The sequence below is a fragment of the Coturnix japonica genome, chromosome 1 (genome assembly GCF_001577835.2).
Source record: "Coturnix japonica isolate 7356 chromosome 1, Coturnix japonica 2.1, whole genome shotgun sequence".
In the NCBI taxonomy this organism is placed as follows: domain Eukaryota; kingdom Metazoa; phylum Chordata; class Aves; order Galliformes; family Phasianidae; genus Coturnix; species Coturnix japonica.
This window is the reverse complement of record NC_029516.1, coordinates 63101135-63124082: the sequence shown is the minus strand read 5'-3', so window position 1 is coordinate 63124082 and position 22948 is coordinate 63101135. Positions and strand designations below refer to the sequence as shown.

The following is a 22948-nucleotide window of genomic DNA, read 5'->3' as shown; positions in this document are numbered from 1 at the left end:
CCTTTTTCCATTTCTGCTCATGACTCATTCAGTGTACCCAGTCTCTTCAGACGTAAGAAGAAACAATCCATCTTTGTTAAGTAGATGACAGTAAGATCTCAGTCTTTAAGGCAGGTTCAGTGGTTCTGGTGTCTTAGATTACAGTACATGAGCCAGAATAAGCATGGTCCTGCGTAGAGCCAGGAGCTGCACTCAGTGATCCTTGTGGGTCCCTTCCAACTCAGGATATTCTGTGGTTCTATAATTTCTGTGTAGTATTTGATAAGTGTGAGACCAGCACAGAGGCAGTGTGTGGACATGCTGGAGGTGGCAGGTGTGCTTAAGTAACTTCTGTAAAAAGATTGTTTGTGCCTTTGGAAGCAAAAACCTTGCAGCCCTGATTAAAATTAATATATATATTAAAATCTACCTAGATATATTTATTATATATTGTCACTGTTTGTTTTACTTGAACATTTTACATTGGAGTTGTTGAGAAACTGGCCTAGAGTAGGAAAAGGTAGCCATGATACAAAGTGATAGATGAGCAGCTGCATCTACAGTGATGCTGTGTTCAAGAGTGTTTTGAGGAATACATGCAGTTTTCATAGTAAAGAGCTGAGCTGTTCTGTGAACTCTGTCAGTATACTCTGAGAGAATTTGTCTCTCCTTTCCAGGTCAGACACCCAAGGGTAAGTCTGGTAGGGCTTTATAATGCAAATTTAGCCTTCCTTCCTTCACACTAGCAGTGTTAGATGGTGTCCCACAAGGACTGAGTTCAAGATTTCTGTGAATGCGTGGGGTTTGAATTAACACAGCAATGAAAGGCTCTAAAAGCACGTTCAGTATCTGTATTGCTTATATGCTTTAGAAAGCCAAAAACAACCCAATCGTGATGAAGAGAAAGCTGATAGATACTGCTCCTTGGCTTTAACATTTTCAGGAATCCACTCCTGGCACTTGGATGTTTGTTGAACAACTGGAAGTATTGTTTATTGTAATCTGAGAGAAAAAGAGTAGTGTGTTTGTTGGAGATTGCTTATCTGTGTTATCCACCACAAGCATAATTGAGCTGACTAATAAATAGTGAAGAAACAAATCCAAACAAAATTGCTTACGTATGATCTTAAGTGATTGCATAATCTGAAAAATTGATTTTGTGTGTTAGAGAGTATACAGCATATTAATGGACAAATGAAAATGCACTAGGCAGTAACAACCATTACATTTATTCATAAAGCAAATAACAGTAAGCTCAATAGAACACAGATAATCACCTGTTGGACAGATAACTTCCTGGAATACCCTAGGTTATACTTTGAATCCATTATATTTTCACAAAATAATAGAATATGGATACTGACTAGGGAAATTGTAGGTCCTACGTGTAGCAAAGACACCCTACATTCCATACTAGTACTTGCTGTATTTGCCCTAAAGGAAGTATATACTACTAGCCCTCACTACACCGCCAAATTTCACATTTCTCTGTCTTTTCCTTTTGAAATGGGAATTTTTATGAAGTTATAAACAAATACAGCCTATATATACTTTCCTGAGGTTCTTGTAAGTTCATTTCTCCAGCCTGTTGAGTCTCACTGACTGGCAGCACAACCCTGCAGCGTATCAGTCACTCCTTCTAGTTCTGTGTCATCAGCAGTCTTGCAGAGAGTATACTGCCACATCATCTGGATTAGGCATGCCCGGTCTGCAGCCTGTGGGCTGCTTGTAGCCTGGGACTGCTAGCAATACAGCCCCACAAGACTGTAAAGTTCTATCGTGGTTACATGATTTTTAGAGATATTTTTCATGAGTTAACTGCATGCAGCTTGAGTACAGGCTATGCAGGCAATGACAGAGAGATGTGGAGGGGTGCAGTGCAGTGCTGATTTTGCCTCTCGTGCCTGCCTCAGGACAGTCAAACTGAAAAGTGTGTGTATTGCATATTGCATGCATTTGTGCCATTTGGCAAGTAAAATACAGTGATTGTTGAGAAAAATATTTTGGAGGGCCACAAAGATGGTGAGGGGCCTGGAGTATCTCCCATACCAGAAAAGACTGAGTAACCTGGGTATGTTCAGCCTGGGAAGAACACTATGGGGGGATCCGATCAATGTTTATGAATGTCTAGAGGGAGGAGGGAGGTGAATGGATGAGGTCAGACTCTTCTCAATGGTGTGTAGAGAAAGGACAAGGAGCAGTAGTGTAAAACTCAGACATAGGAAGTTCCATGTGAACATGCATAAGAACTTCTTTACCACAAGGGTGACGGAGCACTGGAACAGGCTTTCCAGAGAGGTTGTGGAGTCTCCTTCCATGGAGATATTCAAGACCCATCTGGTCACTTACCTGTGTGATCTTCTGTATGGTACCTGCTTTAGCAGGAGGGTTGGACTTAACAGTATCTTAAGGTTCCTTCCAACCCCTGCAATTCTGTGATTTCAGCTTACCTACACATGTTTGTATCTATGAAGATACACCATTTATGTTATTAGACAGACATTTCAATTATCTTATTTAATTATTAAACTTGGGCAAATATAAAATTGCCAAAACGTTACCAATCAGTAAGTTTTCTGAATGCAGACTAGTAGAGTCTGCTAATAACAATGAAACACATGGTGTTAGGCATGACTTCTCCTTTGTGAATCTATGCTAAAAATGTAGATTATGATAATGTGTAAATATGTAATAGAGCTGTAGTTGATACCAGACACAGTTATTTTTTCCCTTATTACACTGTTTTTTGATTGCATGTGTCTTTTCATCTTCATTTCCCTTGTAACAAGAGCAGTGTCCAGATGCAAAATAAAAATTAAATGGCAATGAAACACTGCCTGTGTATAATTAATGTTGATTATTCTGCAATCTTATTTCAGTAGTGATGTTTTCCATTTTTCTTTTTTTTTTTTTCTTTTACAGAGGGTATGAACTGTATGAACAAAGATCATGGGTGTGCACACATCTGTCGGGAGACGCCCAAAGGTGGGGTTGCCTGTGAATGTAGGCCTGGCTTTGAACTTGCCAAAAACCAGAAGGACTGCAAATGTAGGTAGATGAAGATTAAATTTCAAATGCCCCCAAATGTCTTATTTTCTTCATTGTTGTTGTTTTCCAGAAGTCAAGAAATCAACTTTGTTTTGGACAAAGGTGATTTGTGATTTTAGTAATGTGTTTCTTCTGTCAACATTTTACTTGGAGTTGGGTAAGAGGGACTGGATAACAGAAGTTCAGCGGTGAGCTTCTCAGCAAAAATGCTGCCAACTTCTGTATCAACTGATGAATGAAAAAAGTGGTAGATCAGTTTAATCCAGGCTTTCCCTAAAAAGCAAAGCAAGAAAAAATGATGTGGAGGATTCTAGCTTTTGAAGGACCATCATGATGGATGCACTGATAAATCTGCTAATAGGTCTAATGATAAATATGTTACAGCTATCAAACTAATAGTGTTAATTTTTGTTTTTAAAGAATAGAAATGTTTATTGTAGTCTTGATTTTACTTCACGTGGGCTACTCTTCTTTTCTTGGTAGTACTCAACTATTTCATATGTACTGTTTTTAAATGGGAAACTCTGGGTGATGTATTCTAGAAGCTGAGATACTGACAACATTCATTAGCTCACAAAATTGGAAGCTAGAATTGTTCTGTACAGGTTAAAATAATTGGTACTCCTTAACACTTTCATCTGAAAGCTTCTGAAGTGAATAGGTTTCTTTCTTATGGCTGCAGTGAGTGTTAGATTTGACTCCAATTGCTTGCCTTTCTATCTGGTAGCTTTTTGAGGTACGAAAAATAAAAATTAAAAGAAATGAGAGTAGCAATGAAGCAACATAAACATATTGTGTGCTTTGCATAGGGCGAAGATTTTTGTGCTAGCCTTTCTTCTACTCCAGATTTTTTCTTCCTGAATTTTCCTCTGTTTAAGCGTGTTTAGATAACACTAATTCCAAAGTATGAATCCAAAAGAATCATCTTTGAATATAATCAAGAAATCCCACAGGACATTGTACAGCCTGATTGCTTTTCAGTACTTGTGAGGCTACACAAGGCAGAAAGCAAAAACAGAAAAATTGCCATTATGGTCATTCTTGTTTTTAATGTTTATTAGAAGCAAACACTGTGTGCTGTTAATTGTGGTGCTGCAATATCGTCTACATTGGTGAAGCTGGAGAGGATGTTTATTTATACTGTTTATTGGTTTTTTTCCACAAATTGGTACATTCCTTAGGAATCATGTTAATTCTTTCCCACAGTGAAATGGTGACAGAAGAATCAGGGCCTCTTCTGGAATGGTATTTCTAAATACTGTTCTGCCATTTAATAGAATGAAATACTTGAGTTAAGTCAATGCGCTGCGGTGTTCAAATTTTAGTTTGAATTATCTGAGATTTTTAAGGCCACAGATCTTGCTGCAGAATACACCAACCCCTGAACTCACAGCACATCATGCAAGTACCTTCCAGAGTGGTATTTAAAATAATTGTGCTTCTTGGCCTTCCGTATGCAAAGGTGCCTAAAACTGTACCCAGATAGCCTGGCGCAATAACTGTAAGATTGTAAATAGCTGTTTATCAAGATCTATTTCTAAAACAAAATCTTAGTATTTTAAGAAACTTTTCACAGCTAACCATTTCAGTGGCATTTACTTAAATCTTGAGCTTCTGCTTTGCAAGTACTAAGTATGTTGAAGGAGAGATGCTTGGCTCTTTTCAGGACAGACAGGGTCTGTTTCCTTGGTAAATACAGAGGGGTTCAGACTCATATTGCCTGATATAATCTAGTATAACTTTGTGTAAGGACATGGCAGATAACCATTATGTCACTAGAAGAATTTTGATCAACCGGCTTACAGTTGCATCAGAATACTTGGAGAGATTTTCAGAAGCCCTAAGTATTGGCCCCCAAATCTACTAATAAGGGGCATGTTTCTCAAAGGAAAAAAGTATGTGTGTTAATAGAAGCATGAAATCATAAAAAATAAACGGGCTGGCTCCGTTTTTTAAGCATGTGTTATGTAACTGTATCATTGCATGATACATGATTACTTATCACCTTATCATATAATTTCATACTAATAAGGCAATTGCTCTTGGTGTCTTGCTTCGTTCACGATGGACATTGCTCATTAACAAGGTTTTAGCTTGATAGTTTTCTTCATAGTGTCACCTTGTGCTTGCTGCACAATGTTTGAATTCTATCCTGAACATAAAATTTTCAATTTCCTCATGGATTTTACCATGATAATCATTGTAGTGATAGTCAGAGTGCTACTTAGGCATTGTTCATGTATTTTCAGAACTTTCTTGTGAAGTTAAGAAGTACTGTCCTGCCTATCTTACAAGTGGGAGAAATGCTAATGTCAAAGTTGTTTAGTAGTGACAGGTGATGAACAAGAAGTACTCAGAACACAGTTCTGCATTTACAGCATTTAGTAGGATCAAAGCCAAGCTCCCAACAGCTCCTTGCAGTGGAGAAGAATATAATATTTGTGATCTGTAGTAGATAAGATTCACGTACCTTGCCAAGCCCGAAGTAGGATTTCCATGTCAAGGGCAAAAATTAGAGTTTTACAGGGATCTATTCACCATCATCCTCTCTTGACAGTGAGACAGGGATTCTCCAGCTGTTTCCACAGACCTTGCTTTCCCAGTTATGCATTGAACACTTTGAATGAAACAGGAATGTTGTCTGCATTTGTCATTAAGGACATAAGCTATCACAACACTGTCTTATGTGCTGAAAGTCTGCTAATTTGTAGCTTTTGAATCCTTAATATTGCAACCTTAGTGGGTTTTTTAATGTAAATTTTCAACATGCATTTTCTCAGTTTCAAAAAACATCTTGTACACTATGCTAGAAAGCATTCAGAGAAGTGGTGTCAGTAAGCCATCTAGAAATACACTAGGCAGAATTGTACAGATTCAGACATAATTCCTCAGCAGAGCTGCATCCTCAAGATGCAAATCAGCAGTAAATGACCATTTTCTATGTACATAAGCTATTAGAATAATATTCTTTCTTAGTGATTCTCTTTGATACTTGCTTGAAGCAGAAACATGAGATTTTAGGAATATAAAATTTGTTTCCAGATAACATTGGAAATTACCTCCTCTTTCTTTACCTGTATCCATGACCGATTTCAGATCCTACTCATGAGTGTGGTAGCACTAGAATTTTTTTATAAACATTTTTTCCCTCAAACATGGACAAAACAAGGCACTTTTTTCTTAATTAGCTCTATTAATTTTGTTGAAACTTGACAAAGTGGGAAGAAAATGAAAGCAGATACATATATATGCAAGTTTTAACCTAAAATACGTAGTTCTGGCATAGTTATAAGCAAGTGAAATCTGAATCTTTTAATGAAGAATACTAAACCTTAACTACATCTATTTCTACCTGCTTTCTTTTGTCATAATGTTTAAGTGAGCAAGAGGGCTAGTGCTAAGTAATTTCAAGAATCTGGTCTAGTATGTTTGCAATAAAATGTTCTCCCACCTATGCCTGGTTTCAGCTTTTCAGCTTCTGCTGGCAGTTTCAGCTATTTGCTGTTAGTAAAAAGATCCCCAGAATGTTAAAAATGCAAGGCCGTGCTAAGAATAAATAGTGCAAACAATGTTGCTTTCATAGATTTATCACAAAGGAAGAGACACCCATTTGTGTAAATCGTACATTTAATGGCCAGATTAGTTAAAAATTGCTGCAGTTCATCTGGAATTGCAACATACTGGCTGAATCAATATGCTGGATAGCCATGTTATCATGTATTTATTACAAAAATGAAATTTCTTTTGCAGATTTGCAATACATTTGCAATATATTTCATCTACAAGCAGACATGAACAGGAAATCATTGTCTGAAGATTTTTGGGGGATCGAGTGAGGCTGAATTCTGGTTATCTTCTATCTTCCCGTTGTTTTAACATGGAAGATGTTAAACTACCCTGTGCAGCCTTTTCCATGCCCACCGCCCTGTGGTGCAGACTCTGTCCCTGACCCCCAGCTGCCCCTCCCCTGGCACAGCTCCATGCCGTTCCCTCGGGCCCTGTCGCTGTCACACAGAGCAGAGCTCAGCGCTGCCCCTCCACTCCCTGTGAGGAGCTGCAGCCGCCATCAGGCCTCCCCGCAGCTCCTCTGCTGTAAGCCAATTGCACAGAGTATTTCCCTCAAATATGGAAAAGCCGTGGGAAGATTTCACCTATTCAGAAATCTCTGTGTACTGTATATCCTAACTCAATTATCATGCCATAAAAGCTAAGAGAAGGAGTGCAGCACCTTGATTGTACTTAAGACGTGGTTGCTAAACCACTATTGTCCACCCATTTAATTGAAACTTGAAATTTGCAGGAACAGCATAAATCTTATGTTTATTTACAGAGTAGAACTGGAACTAGTGTTGCTGAAATTTTAGTGTACAGGAAAGCTATAAAACAAGCGTGTGATTCTGCAGGATGTGCTATTAACAGCATCAGAGTAGTGCAGTTTTTCATAGAAAAGCAGAGTAAGGAACATTCCCTTATATTATGAGAATCAGAGCAACTGCCTTAAGATACTTTTGTCTCTGCTAGTGGAGGTTTTTAGGCAAGGAATGCCAAAAATAATCCCTGCAGTCCAGTTGTTTAAAATACACAACTGGATGTTTATTGCACTTTAAAGTAGTTAATAAAAATACTGTTGGTTAGAAAGGTATTTAAATGTCTGGCGTAAACTGCACCTTCATGTTAATTTGTGATGGCAATGCAGTCCAACAGGAACAGAAATAATGAATCTCCAAGCAGTCCAAGAGGCATGCAGGGTCAAGGGGGAGGGGAGGACAGTTAAATGGAAATCACCTTATCCTGGCTTAGCTCTGCCAGTGTGCAGCCGTTACTCTGAAAATTGCAAGCAGCTGCTTTCTGTATCATGTACAGCTCCTGCCTGATCACATCCCAGACACAGCCAGCCAGAAGTGCAGCTCATATTTGCATTTGAGATGCAGCCAGCTGATTCCAACACTCTGCTAGTTCTCAACAAGGCTGCAAAACAGTATTTTTCACTTACCCCCAAATTAAGCAAAATGCGTTATGTTATGTTGCACACACCATGTGTCATAGAGAAGGAGCCATGAGAAAAGGATGTGTCAAGAACAATTGAGAATCTAAGAACAGATAAAAAGAAGTGAAAGAGGACAGGAATAGCATTGAGCAGTGAACCTCAATTTGGATTTGTAGATCCCTGATTTTAAAATCCTATTAACCATTATCTCAAGTTTACTGAATATTCCAATTTGTTGCCCTGGCTCTTGTATAAACTCTCATACCTAGAAGAAAATTCTGCTAAAGACCACTATGAACCAGTAGGAACTTCCTTCTGGTTAATAGGAGTCATTATTTCAATTACTGTAACTGTATCCAAATATCTAAGTCCTCTGAAATTTATAATACAACTGAATAATGATGGATTGAATTTCCCCTGTATCTGGCAATAGAAAAATGTCCATAAAGATCCTAGTGTACATTACCTGTACATAAAAAATAAATATTGAATTCAGTTTAGAACTGGTTCTTTTGGCATCAAGCTATGTGATTGTAAAAGATTAAATGAAACAGGGGCAAATTTGAACCATCGTATAACAGCTTAATATTTAAAAGCTATTTTGTCAGAAATTAAATCCATCATGTGACAAAAAAAAGAATTGAATCTTATTCTTGCTAACGTCAAAACTCTACCTGTCAGGAAAATATGCTTGCTTTTTTGTGTTTTTTCACCTGACAACATTTTAACTGCTGAAAGCAGTTTTGCCCTCTATGCTTGTAAGCAAAAGTAACCTCTCCATCTCTCTGTCCCTAGTTGAAGCCAAGTACATCACAAGGCCATACTTACACTGTATTTTTTTTGTCTCAGAGGAGAAAACTCCTGCATTGTTTTTAAGCATTCATCTACTTTAGAAGGACCAATAGATTTCAGGTCTTGTGTGATTCTGTTCTTGCTGTTTGATTTCTGCTTCCTCCATTTAGAAAGCAAAGAAGGAAAAGAGAAAGGCTGTATACAGACTTGAAAGTATGTCCATATTAGAGACTGCTCATTTCTTTATGCCATATGCATCACAGATAAGAAACATGAAGCTTTTAGGAAGAGATGAAATTGGTTGTCCACCTATGCTGAAATTACTAATAGAAATAGGCTATGGGAAAAGTAGCACATGCTTCTATTTTCTTTCTCTCATTTTCTTTGTTGTGTGGATCAAAAGTTGAGGCATGGGACAGGAGTGTGTCTAAGAGAATGGGGCTCAGGAAAAGTGTGGAATGCAAAACTGTAAATATAGATGTTATGTTGCTTTACGTCTTGGTTTGTTACTGCTCTTGTGTATTCTGAAAGGCCCTCAAGACTAATTGGTTTCATTGTCATTTTATTTATGTATACATATATACACATTCATTTGGGGCTTAACTAGTAACCTGTAACTATGGGAATGGAGGCTGCCAGCACACCTGTGATGACACTGATACTGGTCCTGTGTGTGGTTGTCATCAGAAGTATGCCCTGCATTCAGATGGACGAACCTGCATTGGTAAGTACTTCTCTGCAGCACGTTTTATTTCATATTCCTCATAGAATACATATGTGCACATATGTGTGTGTGTGTGAGAGCTTGTGTGCACGTGTGTGTTTGTATCTCACAGGAATTTAGCACCATTGCCAACAGCAGTTCCTAGCCACAGCGGCAACGCTACATACAGAAAGAAGCATTTGTGTGTGTCGTGTTAAAACATTTGTTAATGGAGTACCCCTTTGTTACTCTTTTGTAACTTGTTATTTATTTTCATAAGTCTAATGATTTTTATAATAATAAAGGTGTAAAGCTTTCATCATGAATGAAAGTTCAGCTCTTCTGTTCATTTTCACGGGTAAGACTTCCTTGCGTAAGTGAGGTGAGGAAGATGGCCTTCTTTTTCTAAGCTGCTATTGGGGAAAAAGAATTATTCATTGTGACATGCTTTCCTCCCTGTTGTATTTTATTTATTATTCTAAAATGTTTGGTACTTGTAGTCAATGTGCTTTCACTAAGATTATCAATAGGAAGAAGCTATTCAAGATACAAAGCATCTTGGGAGATGCTGTGCAAACATTTATGATTATAAAATGGATTATTTGCGTAACAGTTTCTTTCCACTCTTTGCATTTTTTTTTTAAACAAAAAGGGATAATTTTGCATAATACAAGTTAGAATTTGAAGATTCTTACATATCAAAACCCGAAATCGATAATAGATAAATGTTACTATCTTGCTGACTTTTTTTGTTGTTGGTTTAATTTCAGTTCCTTATTAAATCCTGGCGGTTCCCTGAGGTTAAAAAAAATGGGCATGTATTTATCATCTTTTCTCTCCTATGTCGTTATTGCAAGACGAAGCAGTTGATCTAAACCCCATGGAAATCTGTCAGTTATCTTTAATGTTCTCTTGGTCAGATCCATGGCATGAAACTTAGGGGCTGCACAGAGCCTCACTCGCTGCTGATGGGTTTGATTGAACAAATTCTGTGATGGGATGAGAGCTGTATTGGCAGGGGTGGAGCTGAACAAGGTTCAGCACTAGACTCTGCCTTGCTGTGTTATGCACAAGCTATGGCTCAGCTTGTGGGATCTTTCAGCCAGTACTTTTTGATTAACGCGGTGGGCTCAGTCTTACAGGCCCTCCCTGAAGTCTGTGGCAGTTCCTGATGAAGAGAATTTAGAACGAGGGCTTTAAGAGCAGCTTATATTGAATGAATAATTGATCTTCTGTTTCTTAGCATTCACTAATATCCTCAGATTGATGTTTTATATTGTCCAGCATGTAAAAATGGTTTCCAAAGTTGTGTACATTGCACCTGTTTTTCACTTTTTTTTCGCCATTTTTGTAATGTAATACATAGAACTCCATGTCACATTCCTTGGTCTTGTGATATAAGTCACATATTACTGCCTGTGCTGATTTTCTTCCCTCTAAGTAGTTCTTTCTCTTAGAATACTTTTTAATATTTTTATTTATTTCTTTATTTTACATTTTTATTCCTGCTTTCTGGTGATGGTTCCTGATTGCCTGTCTTGTCTGATAACTGACGTTCATTAATGATTTACAGAGTAAAATAAATAAAAACCTCAAACAAAAGCCTCTATTGCAGCCTGATCCCATCTAGAACTTGTTAAGAATGAAACAAAACAACTTCTTGTTACCACTCAACCATGTAGTGTTACCACAAACAAAACCTGCCAGCCTCCTCCTCCTCCTCACTTCAGTGATTCCAATGTTTGCTGTCTTCAGTGGTGTATATATTCCAGTCATCACTGCAAGAATGCAAACTTCTGCAATACCAGAGAAATACTTTTCTGACCCCTTGTCTAACATATTTTGTCCCTGTTTAACTTATCCTTTTATTTTTTATGTTTGCTGCATGTGAAAGTCCCCACCTGCACTTTGGTTTTTGCTCTTCTAATTCCTTCTCTGTATAAATCATTGTATTTACCAAGCTGCTTCTTCCTTACTGCTCTCCTGTATGATAAATCTTTATTTATATTTCACTTACTGATCATTTCTTCCCACACTTGTGACTGTTTCTGTGTATTTCTAATGAAGCATAACCAGGCTAAATCCTCATTATGCCGTCTGAAACTCTTACATATAGGATATCAGAGACTACCTTGTACAGTGACCTTTGCTGACATCGTCTTGCTTACTGCATGCTCATGAAATTACTAAACCCTGTTCTTGCAACATCTTTTCTAGCATTGAATGTTTAGCTAGTAGTGTTTCATAGACAAGCAGGCAACCAGCACTGCCCAAATTGATCTTTTTTGTGTTTGTTTGATTTGTTGTTTGTTTATTTTTGTTGTTGTTTTTGTTTGATTTGCATGCTGTTGTTTGATTCCTCTTCATGACGTGTCAATGTGTATGAGACTATGTTGCACCCGTACCCATCCATCACCGGACTCTTCTTGCTCTCTCTGTCTATCTTGATCTTCTTCCTGTCAACTTCAGATTGTGATGTCACCTGTAGCCTTAATCACTTTATGGTGTGTCTTTAGTAGTTTGTTAAGCTAGCATCCTTGAGTTTTAATTTCCATCATTAACACCTCTCTGGGGCACTCATGTCAACTGTCTTCTCTCCAGTAGGAATCCATCTTCATATATCCAGTTAATTATTTTGTAGTTGACCGTTCTTTCTCCTCCCCTTTTTCTTTTTCCTTTCCCCAATTTCCTATTAACTTTTTCCTGGGGTCTCAAAGGGAATTAACTCTCTAACGGGGATTTAGTGCTTTCATGCCTTGCTTCTTGGCTTTGGCTGTGCCATGCCAAGAAACTGTCTTAGGCAGTGGAAAATTGGGCTTGTGATTAACCAACTGCTCCATGTTTGTCCCTTACTTGTGTTTTAGAGAAGGATGAGGCTGCAATTGAGAGTTCTGAGTACAATGCCACGTCAGTAGCTGATGTGGACAAGCGGGTGAAACGGCGGCTACTTATGGGTAACACTTTTCTTCCACTTCCTTTGTTGTGCTCTCACTTTTGTCTGTATGTATGTGGGGGGAGGTTCTCTTTTGGTCTCATTTGGTCTTTTTGGTTTTGGTTTGGTTTGTGGTTTTTTTTTGTTTGTTTGTTTTGTTTTTTGTTTTTTTAAGCTTGCTTTATCTGTGTGAAAAGGTCACCAGTTTTTTAAGTCTTCATCTGTTGTACAACCTCATTTCTTGTTTTTAAATTTTTTTTTTTTGGTAACACTGCAGCTTTAATGTTCAATTTCTTCTGCACAGAAAGAAGCTTTTGCCATTAACCTTACTTAACCTTATGCAAGCTACTTCTTATATGTGAACTGTGTGTTTGTGTGTATGTGTTGCTATAGGATTCCTAAAAAATCTCATGTGTTGCAGATTTGCCTTTTGACTTAAAAGTGGATGACGGTGATTATATAAAACAATGTTCTATTACATATGTGGTGTTAAATGAACTATATTTGACTACTTAGAATTTGCTGTGCTTTTGATCAAAATGTAAATATTATGACTGGAAATTGATTTATTTCCTTTGTGTAGCTATGCTAATAACCACTGAAAGATCTTTCCCTCATGACTAGTGTGCTTCCTTATGTTCATTCAGGAAGCATGGCTTGTTTCTCTGTGTTGTTGGAGCCTGAGAGTGGAGATATGAGGAAATGCATTGGACAATGTAGATAATTCTTTAGTTTCTGTCTGTTAACCCATGCTCACCATTGTGCTGGTCTTCTTCATCTTACATGCATGACTTTTTGGGAACTGAAAGAGTAGAGTGGCTGCATTTCTGCCAGTTTCTTTTCATGTGACAGAGGGCACAGGATAGCATAGACTGCTGAATGATGCTAGCATTTTGGAGGTTTCCAAGTGGTTTGTTACTCTGTATTTTCAATTCTGATGCCTTAGACACCACATGTAATATTTCTATTAGTTTTTAAGCATAGTGAGCATTGATGAGGTGTACCGAATAATCCGTATACAAGATAGGGGTTCTTCATTCACTGGAGAAATTAGGGCACAACGAAATTGCTGTGTTCCCACCTGGTAGCTGATTCCCTTCTTAAAAGCATTAAACCTGTCACAGACTGCCCTGCTAGCTCTCAGCAGGCTGACCTCTGGCTGTAGACATTTACACCTACCTTTACGGAGCACCTCTGGAAGGCCAGAGCCCAGATTACTGTGCTCATAGTTACAGTAGGTGGCAATGCTTATACAATTTTCATATCACTTTTATCTTGCCACCTATACTAAACCATCCACTTAGTCACAGGTCAGCAGACAGTCAGCATGCTGGAAATGGCAGGGTGTCCTAAGTCAGATGTGATATTAGATGATAATACTGAGGTAAAATGTTTTCTCTCCTGTAAACACCTGGTCATATATTCCTTTATTTTTAGAATATCTGTGATTGTTAATTAGCAGTTAATTCACAGATCTAGCAAGTGAACAATATCCATTTGCTGCTTAATGTTTCACTGTTTAAATTGATTTAAGGTGACAGAAACTGTGTAGCTGCTCATCTTGCTTTCTAAAGGTGATAGTAACAATTTTAGATAGTAAGGTCCACAGTATCATAGAAAGTCAGTAAAAAAGCATGGAAAAGACCAATGTAACATTGGAAAATTCAGTCCCCATGGTCTAAACAGCGAGATTACCTTGCCATTACCAGTATGTACAATATGTTTTAGAGAAACTGAGCAACATAGCACACTTGTTTGGTACCTCAGCCTCTAATAGAAGTAATTAACCAGCATGAAGATGTGTTCATGCAGCTTACAGGAGTTCGGGCAAACAGATATTGAATATTTTGAGTAACAAGATTCTTAGTTACACTGAGTCTGCAAGTTCCAAGTGGAGTCTAAAAGTAGGTTTTAGAGAGACAGTGAAAAAAAAAAATCTGAATTTGTATTTGCAGAATACATTGTCTAACTCTTTAGTACCTCTTGTATAAGCAGGTATCAGACAACTGCTTAGTTTCTAGACAGGCTGTGTTTTAACAACCCATTCCTTAGGAAAACATTAACTGGAGCTGAAAAGAAATTCGATTAGTAAATGTCAGCCAAGTGGGTGACTTACTACTTAAGGATCTCCCTAATTGTTTCTTTCTGCCATTTTCTGATTTTCAGAAAATTTAAAACTGTATTTTTTTACAGTCTTACTGCACTTCAAAAGTGTAGCACTTTTCCATGAAATTCAGTGTTTCTTCAGATGCTTACTAAACAACCTTCTTAGAAAGAATTTGAGGGCTCCTCAGGAAACTTTTCCAGCTCTTGTAAGTCGACTGTGATTTTTGACCCTGCTGTAGGCAGTCATGGGAGAGTAGGAAAAGCTGATGACTTTATGTAATTTTAGCAAACTGATGAAAGATGCTTTCAATTACAAGACCTGAGTTGATAACTACTAGGCCCCTGTCAGTCGCTATATTATTAAAATGACTGTGATCTTCGTAACAGTTACTATCAGCCCAGGCTAAGAATAATACTGCATGAGAATACTTTGGGAGAGTGGAAGTGCTGTCAGAAATGAGAGCTTGTGCAGCTCATTTTTCTACAGCAAAACTGACTGCTTCTGTATCTCATACTGACTCTTGAAGGGTCTGTGTCACAGTCACAGTGAGGTCCTGTGACTTGTGGCTAAATCTGAAATAGGGAAAAGTAGATAAAATACACTCCGCTCCTTGTTGTTAGATGTATTTATTTTTTAGATCTCGTGAAGCAAGCCAGAAACTGCAAGAAATTTTTAGAACCACCCAATGATTATTAGGAATTTTCATCCTATTTCTCTCATAATATTCAGAAATACAGTAGGCTTCCAGATGTCCTTCATTTCCCCTGCTCATAGCAAACTAATTGGGTTCAAGGTAAAGAATACTCTCATTAAAGAAATGTCACTGAATGACTTTTCTCTGATCAGTGAATGTGGCACCATCTTGCTGTTCCTACAGCTTGTTTACGTTTCTTGCACTTCCAATTCAGTTGCCATTTTAGAGGGAAAATGAGTGTGCTCTTCATTGTATTCCAGATGGGCTTTTTCTGATATAGGCTGGACTAACTGTGCACCATATTTCATTTTTCTTCCTTTTCTCTCTAGTAGTCAAATGCGTCAAGTTAATTTGGTCTTGAACCCGTGTAACTTCAGAACTGCTATGAAGGCTCCATTTCCTTCCCTCACATTCAATACACCTGTTCCATGCTTTTCAGAGGTTACTGTTTCAAGATCCCTTTGTTTGGCAATAAAATGCTCTTCTTTTGGTTCTATGAGGTTGTATGATTAGTTCCTTCTTGTCTCAAGATGGTAATTATACAAAGTTCCTTTTACTGTATCCTAGAACAATGGTGCTCTGATAGCATTGATACTGTCTTGAAGTGCAGCGATACTGAATGTTTAAGGTTGGAATAATGTTACAAATGGCCATGATGCTGTTGCTACAAATGTCTTCAGATCATCCAAACCATGCACTGAAATTTACTCCTTACAAGATGTGTTCATGTCATCATAAGTCGGGATGTCTCAAGGTTTTGCCATTCAACACTGGTTTCTTGTATCATCAGTAAGGCAGCCTGCCTCAAATATATAGGAGTGTATATATATAGGATTCTCTTCCCTTTCCTAGAAGATGGCTCACAACTTCCCTACAGACCATTTTACTGTCATGTGAAGTGCTTGTAAGGTGTTTTGGAGCTGTCCTGGACTTTGTATCTACTGGAGTTTACCTCTGCCTAGGTTGCTTCTGCACTGTCATGTTGTAAATGAACAGGAGTAGAACTGTCAGCTGAACCATACCCTCCAGGAATTCAAGGTTCCTGAATTTTTTAGTGGTGGTCCTTCAGAGAGAGGCCACTTGAAGCACCATTCCTGCCCCTGCAGTTTCCCTACACAGAAGCTTGTAGAAACTATGCGGCTCTTATCAGTCCTGTATGTTCTGTGCTTCTGAAAAATCAAGATCGTCTGTCAGGAAGCTTACACAGGGCATGAACTCAAGATGGCATGCACCTAATGTGTGAATGTCATGCTGATAATCATAGGAGGAAAGTGGACAGACACTTATTTGAGACACATTATCCATATGCACATTCATATGATAAGCTACCCTTCTTTCTCACAGTCAGACTAGAAATTATTGGGATTTCAGATCTGAAAAGAACCAGTGGTATATGTTGGTCTTAACGCTAAGAAAATCTCAGATCTTAACTTACAAAGATGTACGCTGCGTATGATCATGCATGCGAGTAGCATAAAAACATCTTTTTTAATATGCTATCTTCTTTTTACTTTTGCCTCTCTGACACATTGCAGTTTTGAGGGTTATAGTCTTTTCTACTGAAGACTGTAAGCTTGGTAAGGAGCCATTATGGCTTTTGTTTTGTAGGAATCATATAATAACTGTTCTTATAGACTTCTTAGTCTGTTATGCTTACCTGACCCAAGCTGTTGCTTTCTGCCTGGTGTTTTGTTAAGAATGTTAGGACTTAATCTCTTTGAATCACTGTTTTCTTGCCAGTGGAGGCATACAACTCTACCTTGACTGCAGGGAAATGGAATCAACAAAGTTAACTGGGATTACTGGAGTCTCATTATTACAGTGATTTTCTCCTGCCAGATATAAAATATCATCATACCAGTGTGGAATCCTTCACTAGTCATTCTTTCAGTCACCCCAAGACCTATCCTCTGATGGTTCACTGTGAATAATTTCTTCAAAGCCTTGAAGTACTTGATGAGTTTGACACATAATGATTGTGTGATTTTCACATGGAAGTCCACCTGGATTTCAAGATTCTGTGAAAGAGCCAAATTTTGCTGCTGTCTGGCTCGGGAAGGAATATTGCAGAACTTCAGAATTTGTTGAAGCCACACTTTCTTTACCTAAAAACATCTTTTGTATGATAAAAACTTTCTGACAAAAGTCTTTCTTTTTTCTTAAAATTGAGTTGTGTGTGAAAACTATGTTTTTTACATCACTTTAGCCTGCAGTGGTCTTCAGAGATAGGAAGACAAAGTGCATGCAGTTCTGGTTAGATTGTAAGAAATTGATACACCCTTTCATGGTGATTTACCACTCATGTTCAAAGGATGCGATTGGGCTTTAAAGTGGAGTTGCTCTATTATTGGAGCCATTATTAATAACTTACAGATTGATAAGGGCACAGCATTCTTCCATTTTGATAAATGTAGCATAATAGGAAATGAGAACAGGGTTTCAGACATGCCGTGTAACACACCATATAACAAGCTATTGGAATAAACTGTTATAAACTCTGGCTTTCCATTAGGAAATTTTTTAAAGTCTTAGATTGTTTTGTTCCAAAGGGAAATAATTAATTTTATAGTCTTGATTCTTGATTTTTGATCCTCTTTCAGAATTAATAGTTTCCAGATGATTCTATTCGATATCAGAAGAGCAGAAAGAAGGGCAAACAAGTGTTAATTTTCAAGTGTTCTTTCAAAGCAATTAACTTCTGACTTAGTTACAGCCTACTAAGTACTACTTTGAGACAGAAACACCTTTTCAGGATATACTTCAGTTTTTAGCTTTGTTGTATGGCCTCCTGAGGCTCTTTCAAATTACTTAAAATATGCCTTTATTTCTCTGAGTGTCATTTACCAGATTTAGAAACGCTTGCTATCAGAGAGCTTATGTCAGAAAGCCAAATGTGCTGCTCTGTATGCGTCCCAAACTTGTGTTTTGATCAATAAAGCATTTAAAACATATTATCAACAGGCATATTGTCAGGAGGATCTCTAAATCAGTTACTAACAGTGAAACCAAGACCCCACTTTAACTCTTTCTGTCAGTCCTGCTTTGCTGTATGAAATCACAGCAAACAGGCAGAGGAATCCCTGAGGTTATTCATGCATTCTCTTCTCTCCTAAAGGCAGTTCCTTTCATCCTGAGTTATTGCCACTTTTATTCATTGAGTTTGTGAATGGTGTGCTCATTCCTGTAAAAATCCTTTTTTGTTGTTGTTTTTTTTCTCATTTCTTTTCTGATGATAAAGTCTCAGACCTTATCCAGAATCCCTTCCAATACCTTCCATTGTTTTGCTTTTCCATTTTAAATGAAAGGATTTGCCGAAGGTCAAGACATAATGCCCTCTATCAGTGTTCAGTGTATTTCAGTTTTTCTTAAAACACAGCTTCTCTCTTTAGAAAAGACAGCCCAAACAAAATTAATAGTGCTGTTTTTTAGTGTCCAGAATGGACCCATCCAGTGTTCATTATAAAATACCTGATATGATATGTCACATGACAATCCTTAAAATTTGTACTATTCCCCTGAGGATGAATAGATGTTTTCTGAAATGAGAACTGCAGGATTTGTGATTCACTGCAAGATTCACCTAGTCATTTCTTTACACATTCAGAATGTGGTACTGCAGAATTCTCATCCTATTTTCATGCAAATAAAATTCTACCAATCATGAAATTGCAAGAAAATGAGGAGACAAGCATAACGGAGTGAAGAATTCCACATCCTGCAAGTTACCCTTTCTGTCTCACCTTTTTCATTCCCTGAATATGAAGCTCTTTCACTTTCTACTTCTTTCTGTTCACAGCTATTTGTTTCTTTCATTATGCTATTCTGAATGCTTTTTCTATACCCTTTCAGCATCACAGAATGTAATTTGCATGAGAATAACATAGTTCTGACTTAACTGAAAATTCAGTTATTTCAAGTTGTATGTTTAAGTTTCTCCTTGTGCTTACTGTTCTTTGGGTCTCTCCTTCTATCCCACTCTCATGTCATATTCAGCACATACTGCCACTTGCAATACAATTATTTTTCCCGAGAGCAGCATGTATTCTCTATTTAGATTTCTTTTTAGCCAAACCATGTATACCCTCATATTAAAAGCAAGCTCAACTGTAAAATCAACAGCACATTTTCCCCCCAAATTGCCTTTTTTAATTTAAGCTTTATTATCTTCCAAGTTTCAGATTTAAAGAATCTCTGTACTTTTGGTTGGAATTTGAGTGGGATTTTGAGTGTTTTTTTAATCTAGTTGGATAGCATTTGTTAGGCATCGCCATGCAGTTCACCTGCATATACCACTGATGCCATTAGTCATAAAGCTGATTTCATAAGATTCCTAACATAACGTAAATGTTAAGTGGAGTAGTACGCTAAACAAAAATCTAGTATACATGGAATTCATGTACGTATGTGTTTGGTAGAGATTATGCTGTGATATTAACATGGATTGAAAAGATAAGATATGAGCACAGGCTACCCCATAGCCGGGCTTTTTTCAGTGTGAAAGGAGCTAACACATTTTAGCTTACAGTTAAGGGCTCATTTGATTTCAGATACTTTTTTGTTTTCAGTTGAATGAGTTTAGTGTTCTTGAAAGTGAGGGAGCCAGTTCTGCTCAGCTGAGTGATTAGGCCTTCTCAAAATAAAAAATCTTAAGTATATATATTTTTTTCCTTCTTAAAAAAACACCCAGTACCTGGCCTTTGAGATTTTGCTCTAAAAATGAATTCATTTAAAATGTAAGACAGTACTAACTGATATCCTGCATTCTCTGTCTAGAACTGGTTCTGCAGTTTCATTTCTGCTGAGACATACTACAAAATCTATTGGGAATCAGTGCAGAACATAAAGCAAATGAGATAAGGATGCCAATTTGTACATTAACTACCTATCTGATGAACATTAATGGGCATTTTTAAGCTTTTCAGTATTTGTTCTTACTAACTGTCAGACATTCGGCTTTCTTTGAGAGGTATCTTTCTTCTTTCCTCACTTGTTCAAATATAAAGTTCTCCAATCTTGTACATGTAGCTTGGGGAGTCAGTTTGTGTTTCACTATGGATTAAATGAGGAAAAATAAACTCATATTTAGGTGCTTTAGGATAGATAAGCATGTTATCACAGGGGCAGTCTACAACAGCTTTACTTAGGGTGCTGCTGAGGAACAAATTGCCAGTTTGTCTCTCCACTAGACGATATTAATTCAGAGACACTAAGAATAATCTATTCAAGGTAATCCATACACTGCTTCCTGGACCAGCTAAAACAGGGAGCACCTAAATCTACCAACCTGCTTGTATTCTGTAGCTTTCAGTCACATTGGGATTAATTTGTTTATGTGTCTGAACCCTGAATTTAAGACAGTAATTCTGAGCATTAAGATACTGTGTTCAAGTCTTGTGCAATATTCAGTCCAAGTGTAGAGGTAGTTACAGTTATGTTCTGAAGATTATTACTCACTTATTCTGAGTATTATTACTCTGGGCAAGTAGCCCAGACAAAGCTGGGTAACCTACTTGAAGTTTGGAGTTCCAGACTGCTCCATGTGAACTGCTCTTTGTCTGACATAAACAATGACTCCAAATAATATCCTGTAATGTGGTACACATTTTGGGAGCATAGCCTGAGCAGTCTATTTCTGCTGACCCAGTAAACTTTTGGCTACTGCAAGCAAATTCCAAAGAAGGGCAATCACAGAATCACTGAATCACAGAATTATCAAGGTTGGAAAAGACCTAGAAGATCATCCAGTCCAACCATCACCAATACTTCCCAGTTAAATCATATCCCCCAACACAACATCCAAACATTTCTTGAACACTCCCATGGTCGGTGACTCCACCACCTCCCTGGGCAGTGCATTCCAGTGCCTGATTACCCTTTCCGAGAAGTAATACTTCCTAATATCCAGCCTGAATCTCCCCTGCTGCAGCTTAAAACCATTCCCTCTAGTTCTTTCACTGTCTACATGAGAGAAAAGGCCAACCCCAAGCTCACTACAACCTCCCTTCAGGAAGTTATAGAGAGCAATGAGGTCTCCCCTGAGCCTCCTCTTCTCCAGGCTGAACAATCCTAGCTCCCTCAGCCTCTCCTCATAAGGCCTGTGCTCCAGACCCCTCACCAGCTTTGTAGCCCTCCTCTGAACATGTTCCAGGGCCACAATGTCTTTCTTGCAGTGAGGGGCCCAAAAGTGAACACAGTACTCGAGGTGCAGCCTCACCAGTGCCAAGTACAGGGGGACAATTACCTCCCTGTTCCTGCTAGTAACACTGTTTTTGATGCAAGCCAGTATGCTGTTGACCTTCTTGGCCACCTGGGCACACTGTTGGCTCATGTTCAGACGAGCATCAATCAGTATCCCCAGGTCCATTTCCTCCACACAATCCTCCAGCCACTCCGCCCCAAGTCTATAGCGCTGCCTGGGGTTGTTGTGGCCAAAGTGCAGGACCCGGTATTTGTTGAACTTCATCTCGTTGGCTTCGGCCCAGCTCTCCAACCTGTCCAGATCCCTCTGTAGGGCCTCGCTACCCCCAGGCAGATCCACACTCCCAGCCAATTTGGTGTCATCTGCGTACTTACTGAGGGTGCACTCAATACCCTCATCCAGGTCATCAATAAAGATATTGAAGAGGACAAGCCCAAGCACCAACCCGTGGGGAACACCACTCATGACCGGTCGCCAGCTGGATTTAACTCCATTCACCACTACTCTCTGAGCCCGACCCTCCAGCCAGCTACTTAACCAGCCGAGAGTGTACCCATCCAATCCACGGGCTGCCAGCTTCTGCATGAGAATACTGTGGGAGACAGTGTCAAAGGCTTTGCTGAAGTCTAGGTAGACCACATCAACAGCCTTTCCCTCATCCAGCAGATGGGTCACTAGATCATAAAAGGAGATCAGGTTGGTCAAACAGGACCTGCCCTTCATGAACCCGTGTTGGCTAGGCCTGATCCCCTGGCCATTCTGCACATGCCGCATGATCTCCCTCAAGATAATCTGTTCCATAACCTTCCCTGGCACCGAGGTCAGGCTAACAGGCCTGTAGTTCCCCGGATCCTCCTTACAACCTTTCTTGTATATGGGAGTCACGCTGGCAAGCCTCCAGTCTTGTGGGACCTCACCAGTCAACAAGGAGCGCTGATAGATGATGGAAAGCGGCTCAGCTATCACCTCCGCCAGTTCCCTCAGCACTCTCGGGTGGATCTCATCCGGCCCCATGGACTTGTGGCAGTCCAGTTGGAGTAGCAAGTCTCTGACCGTTTCTTCCAGAATCACAGGGGGGTTAGCGTGCTCCCCAGCTGAGACTACCAGATCAGAGAGAGGAGTACCCTGAGGATAACTGGTCTGACTTTTAAAGACAGACGTAAAGAAGGCATTCAGAACCTCTGCCTTTTCCTTATCCTCAGTGGTCACATTCCCAGCCTCATCCGGCAAAGAGTGGATATTCTCCTTTGTCATCCTCTTACTGTTAATGTATTTATAAAAGAGTTTCTTATTTCTTTTCACCCCAGCAGCCAGACTAAATTCAAGCTGGGCTTTTGCCTTTCTGATTTCACCTCTACAAATCCTAACAACTTCTCTGTATTCATTCTCAGTTGCCCATCCCTCCTTCCACAGGTGGTAGATTCTCTTTTTCTCCCGGAGCCTCAAGAACAGCTCCCTATTCATCCACTCCGGTCTTCCCTGCTGGGGAATGTACTTCTTTGACTTG

At 38.8% G+C, this 22948-nt stretch overlaps 1 protein-coding gene across 4 annotated transcripts in view; it reads left to right on the top strand.

Moving 5' to 3' along the window:
- The window catches only part of SCUBE1 (signal peptide, CUB domain and EGF like domain containing 1), a 201089-nt gene that overhangs the window by 99594 nt on the left and 78547 nt on the right, over positions 1-22948 (top strand). For 2 of the 4 annotated variants that reach the window (XM_015869916.2, XM_015869913.2), the window contains exons 5-7: positions 2902-3027; positions 9414-9530; positions 12374-12463. In XM_015869916.2, the coding sequence (XP_015725402.1) occupies positions 2902-3027; positions 9414-9530; positions 12374-12463 (333 nt within the window). The remainder of the gene's footprint in view (positions 1-2901; positions 3028-9413; positions 9531-12373; positions 12464-22948) is intronic. The other 2 variants (XM_015869933.2, XM_015869923.2) reach the window with 1 other exon arrangement.